Source organism: Calidris pugnax, unplaced genomic scaffold (genome assembly GCF_001431845.1).
Source record: "Calidris pugnax isolate Ruff unplaced genomic scaffold, ASM143184v1 scaffold27, whole genome shotgun sequence".
In the NCBI taxonomy this organism is placed as follows: domain Eukaryota; kingdom Metazoa; phylum Chordata; class Aves; order Charadriiformes; family Scolopacidae; genus Calidris; species Calidris pugnax.
Genome location: NW_015090893.1, coordinates 6,936,798 through 6,942,147, shown reverse-complemented (window position 1 = coordinate 6,942,147; position 5,350 = coordinate 6,936,798). Strand labels below are relative to the sequence as shown.

Below are 5,350 nucleotides of genomic sequence, written 5' to 3'. Positions count from 1 at the left end.
TCCCTGGAGGTTTTTCAAAGACAGGTTGATATGGTCCTCTGGAATATGGTTTAGTGATTTGTTTTTTTTTTTTTTTTTTTTTTTTGTCAGAGTTAGGTTGATGGTTGGACTAGATGATCTCTAAGGTCCCTTCCAACCTAGAGGATTCTATAATTCTATTCTGGGTAGAGGGGGAAGGCTGTGGAGCCAGGGGTGGGATGGGGACGCTGGGGTGGCGGTGACATGGTGGCTGTAAGCCAGGCTGGCTGCAGCACAGCGCCGGGCTGGCAGCCCCATCTAGCGTCCCTGTCCAGAAGGATGGGTGACTTCTCCATCCCTGAGCGAAGGCGCTGAGCTGGGTGCGCTTGTGCGAGCAGGGCCGAAGCAGCAGGACCTGGAGCAGCGGGTGGCGGTGCTGGAGGAGCAGTGCCGGCAGAAGGAGCAGCGCCGTGTGGACCTGGAGCTGAAGCTGAGCGAAGTGAAGGAGCGGCTGAAGCAGTCGCTGGCGGGAGGGCCGGCCCTGGGGCTGGCTGTGACCGGCAAGGCTGAGAATGGGGTACGCATCCCTTCTTCCTCCCTCTCGCGGCTCCGGCTTCCCCCAGCAACGGTGTTTGGGGTGGCGGGGGGAGCAGCACACGGGGAAGAGGGGACATCCCTGCTGCTTTGCCCCGTTGTGGACAGAGGTGGGAAGCGAAGTGTCAATTAGGTTTGGCCACATCAGTTTTAACCTCATGACAGTTTGTGCTTTTCTGTTTCCCCTGGCTGTCCTTGCTCCCTGGGTCTCCTAAATCCTCCTCCTTCTTGCTCCCCCTTTTCCACAGGAAGCTCCAAACAAGCCAAATGGGAGCACCCCTGAGCACTTGGTCCCCGTTAACTGTGCAGCCGAACTGAGGAAGAGAAGTCCCTCCATCCTCCCTGCCAACAAGGGAAACGTGCTGCGCAAGGCCAAGGTCCTGCTTCGCTCTCCCTCTCCTCCTTGACCCCACGGGAAATCTCAGCCTTCGTCCTGTCCCCCTTGCTGACCAGGAAATTTGGGGGCCGGGGGTGCTCCCTACCGCAGAAGCAAGGGGTACTGCCAGGGTCCCCTGTAGCCAGGCTGTCCCACTCGCTGCTGGCAGGAGCCCAGCTTGGAGGGAGGTTTGGGAGGGGCAGAGGGGAGAGCATCACCTCCACAATGCCCGGGACAGCAGTGACCCCAACCTTTGAAGACGCTGGGGTGGTCCAAAGCAGTCAGCAGGGAGGGATGTCCTCGAAAGGCTCAGTGCCCCCTTCTCCAGCGCTGTCTCCTCATGCCCTGCTTTTCTCCCTTTCTCTGCAGGAATGGGAAAAGAAGCAGACTTAAGCCAGGCTGTGGGAACGCCTGCCGAGCCCCTGCCGGACACTGGGGCTCACGGAGAAGCTACAAGCCCCCTTTCTCCGAGGCGCTGGGAGGGCGCTGGGAAGGCATGGGGGGAGAGCTGCCCTCCCAGGCCCCACCACTGCGGCTCCGTCTGCCTCGTGGGCAACACTATAAACCATGGGGAAGGGGACGGGAGGGGGATTTGGGAGGCGGGTGGGGAAGGGGGATCCGTTGTGGATCAGGGTCGCATACTACTGAGGAACCCATCTTGGGGGGAGCCTCCCACAGGGCCAGGAGTTCGGCGCAAGGTGTGTGTGCCCGTGGTGGTGCCCAAGGAAGGAGGGGAAAGCCGGGGGGGCTGGCAGTCAACATTGCCTGGCCAGCACTTGGATTTATCGGGATCAGCATGTGCCACCCAGGGGATGCTGCTGGAGGCCAGGCTACCGCTTTCCAAAGTAACCACGGACTCATTGGGGATTTTTGGCTGCTTCGGTGTTGAAGTTCATGAGCTGCTCAGGACCGGACACTTGGGAGACGCCGATCATTCGCCCTGCTTACTGCTCCCAGCTCCGCAGGGTCTCATCTCAGGGTTCCTCGTGTCTCGAGCTCACTGTGCCTCAACCAAGTGCCCTTGTCCAGTATTTCCTTCTCATCCTCCAGGCAGTAAGGGTGAGGGCACGCTGGCTTCCCTTGGGAATGAACAAAGCTCAAGTGTCAGCATTTGAAAGCAAATTAACATCGGACACCTTTCAGCCTTGCTAAACAGCTTAGAAGTGCTGCAAAGGGCTGAGGCTGGAGGCAGCCTGGCTCCCTCTGCCCTAGCCCCGTGCCAGCTTGCGGGGGAGCGGGCAAAGGGACAGGGCTGTCTCCTGGCCAACAGCACATTCAGGCTGTTGCTGCTGCAGTCAGACACAGTTTGCCAAGGCATGTGGTCAAAATGGAGCCGAGGAAAGTTTAAAAATTTTTTAAAAAAAAAAAAGAAGCGCTTTCAAATGAGGGGACTGGAACAGAAAAGAGAAATAGAGGAAGGTCATTTAGCACAGGCAGAAACAAGGGACAGGAATAAAAAACGAAAGGCCCAGGCTTTTGTGTTGGAAACAAGGGAGCAGGCCTGTCACCCACTCATGCTAACGACTGCCACAATTAACCTTTGGAGCTCGCTCTTTCAAAGCCCTCTTGTTACTACCGAGGTAAGCAGCTTTTAATAAAAACGCTGGCACTGGTCTGCCCCTTCCCCTGGCTGTAGGGAGCAGGGTGGGTGAACAACTCCTGCCCGCAGTGACGTGAGGCAGGAGGGGTCTGGGGGGAGCTCAGCACCCCTGGGCAGCGGCAGTCGGGTGGGCAGGCTGGGGGGATCTGTGCTGGGTTAGTGAGGGTAGTTAGCTCAGAGCCGTCAGCTTTGCTGCCCAGGCTGGAGGGGCACCCCATGTCCCCAGGATGAGGATCCTGATGGTGCTCATTCCTCCTCTCGGCAGCAATTCCCTGTGCCAGATGTCACTGCTCCTGTTCCCCCTGGGACCTGGACTCACAACATCCCATTTCACTTCAGAAAAGGGTAAAAACCCTCTCCTCAAAACATCACCTCTTCCCCTAACAAAATGAGGAGCCTGTGCCCACAGTGGGGAGAAACGGAGCTGGACCAACACGACCATGGAATGGTTAGAGTTGGAAGGGACCTTAGAGATCATCGAGTTCCAACCCCCCTGCCCTGGGCAGGGACACCTCCCACTAGAGCAGGTTGCTCAGAGCCCCATCCAGCCTGATCTTGAACCCTTCCAGGGATGGAGCATCCACAGCTTCTCTGGGCAACCTGTTCCAGTTTCTCACCACCCTCATAGTAAAGAATTTCATGCTGATATCTAACCTAAATCTTCCCTCTTTCGGTATAAGACCATTTCCCTTTGTCCTATCACAACACCCCCTGAGAAAGAGTCCCTCCCCATTGTTATGTCTTGAGAAACCCACAACAATTTATTGTCATTTAGACAATTACTCTATCACCAATGACCCCTCCCCACCCAGGAAGGGGAATCGGGGAAAAACAAGGAAAGACGAGAGTTGAAATATAAATAGATTTAATAGGACAAGACTAAATAACTAACATTAATAATACTAAAGAACCAATATTGATCCCGATACCAATATTAAATACACAAGGATTATATCAGCCCATTCTACCAGCAGGAAGCTGTGCACTCCCAGCAGGGGACAGCAAATGTGGGACACTGTGAGCGCTGCAGCTTCAGGAGGAAGGGGAGGGCTCAGGGGTCCAGCACAAAGCAAGTTCTCTGACTGCTGCTGCCACCAAGGGAGAGAGAAACTACACAGCAAACTTTCTAATTTATATTGATTGTGACGCTCATGGTATGAAATACTCCTGTTCACCAGCCTTGGTCAAGTGCCTGGGTCTCGTTCCTCCTCGTCCCTGTACCCAGCAAGGCTCGAAAATGCAGAGAACGTGATACCCCCATCCCAGAGCTGGCTATAAAGTAAATAGCTTCACAAAATCAGACACTGGAGTCTTCTAAAAGTGCAGTTTTCCCAAGCATTGGAAGAGAAATTACCCTGTGTCAATCAACCCAGGACACCTATCTTTCCTGTAGGCTCCCCCCTGGGAGGTTAAAAGCCACACTCTGCCAAAGTTTTGGGGGTTTTTAATGTTGATTTCAACATGAGGTAAGAAACGCTGTTTATTCCACCTCAGGTCAGCCTCCCTCAGTCTATTGATGAAGAAGTGAAACCTCTCGCCTTATCACCTCCCTGAAGCTGCAGGGCCCAGGGTGGTATATCAAGCCCGGGGGGTCCCAGTGTTGCCATGGCCAGGCTACTTGCCCAGACCCCGTGCTGAGATGCTTCCTTGTGGTGCCATGGCCGGGCTACCAGCCCACACCCTCCGCTGAGGCCCTTCCCAGTGCCACCATGGCCAGGTTATCAGCCCAGACACCCTTCTGAGGCACTACCCAGTGACACCATGGCCTGGCTACCTACCCACACCCCCTGCTGAGGCGTTTCCCAGTGCCACCATGACTGGGCTATCAGCCCAGATCTGCTTCTGAGGCAGTTCCCAGTGCCACCATGGCCAGGTTATTGGCCCAGACCCCCAGCTGAGATGCTTCCCGGTGCCACCATGACTAGGCTACTGGACCAGATACCCTTCTGAGGCCCTTCCCTGTGCCACCATGGCCAGGCTACCAGCCCACACCCCCCAGTGAGACCCTTCCAAGTGCCACCATGGCTGGGTTATCAGTCCAGACCCCTCTCTGAGGCCCTTCCCAGTGCCACCATGGCTGAGTTATTGGCCTAGACCCCCTTCTGAGACCGTTGCCAGTGCCACCATGGCCAGGCTATTGGCCCAGATTGCCTCATGAGGCCCTTCCCGGTACCACCACGGCTGGGTTATCAGCCCAGATCCGCTTCTGAGGCAGTTCCCGGTGCCACCATGGCGGGGCTACCAGCCCAGACCCCCTTCTGACGCCCTTGCCAGTGCCAGCATGGCCGGGCTACCAGCCCACATCCCCCGCTGAGGCGCTTCCCGGTGCCACCATGACCAGGTTATCAGCCCAGACCCCCTTCCGAGGCCCTTCCCAGTGCCACCATGGCCTGGCTACCAGCCCAGACCCTTCTGAGGCCCTTCCTGCTGCCACCATGACCGGGCTACCGTCCCCCACCCCGCGCTGAGCCCCTTCCCGCCCAGCCCCGCTGCCCGCCGGTCCTGGTAGTCCGCCCAGGAGCTCCCTGGGAGTTGTAGTTTGGGGCGGGCGGTGCCTGGTTCCCTTCCCACCTTCCCTCCCTCAGTCGCTCCGGGCCGGGGCCATGGCCGCCCGCTCCCTCAGGCGTTTCGGGACCCTGCTCGGCTCGTCGCGACGCGGCAGGTAGGTGAGGCGGTGCGGCCCCTCTCTCTCAGCCCTTAACGGTCGCCAGCCGTGGCCCTTCCTCGCCTGTGGTGGGCTCGGGGGGAGACGTGGCAGCGCCCCGGGCCCGGGCTCGACGCGGCGCCTCGGCCCCGCCGCCGCGTATGGCGGCGGCGGGGCC

At 57.9% G+C, this 5,350-nt stretch overlaps 2 protein-coding genes across 2 annotated transcripts in view; both read left to right on the top strand.

Moving 5' to 3' along the window:
* The window catches only part of AFAP1L1 (actin filament associated protein 1 like 1), a 9,470-nt gene extending 6,927 nt beyond the window's left edge, over positions 1-2,543 (top strand). Inside the window, exons 14-16 of the mRNA XM_014948038.1 lie at positions 357-535; positions 801-929; positions 1,298-2,543. Of these exons, the coding sequence (XP_014803524.1) occupies positions 357-535; positions 801-929; positions 1,298-1,321 (332 nt within the window). The 3' untranslated portion in view covers positions 1,322-2,543. The remainder of the gene's footprint in view (positions 1-356; positions 536-800; positions 930-1,297) is intronic.
* Positions 2,544-5,046: 2,503 nt separating this feature from the next.
* GRPEL2 (GrpE-like 2, mitochondrial (E. coli)) overlaps positions 5,047-5,350 on the top strand; it is a 12,935-nt gene continuing 12,631 nt past the window's right edge. The window contains exon 1 of the mRNA XM_014948037.1: positions 5,047-5,190. Within this exon, the coding sequence (XP_014803523.1) occupies positions 5,132-5,190 (59 nt within the window). The 5' untranslated portion in view covers positions 5,047-5,131. The remainder of the gene's footprint in view (positions 5,191-5,350) is intronic.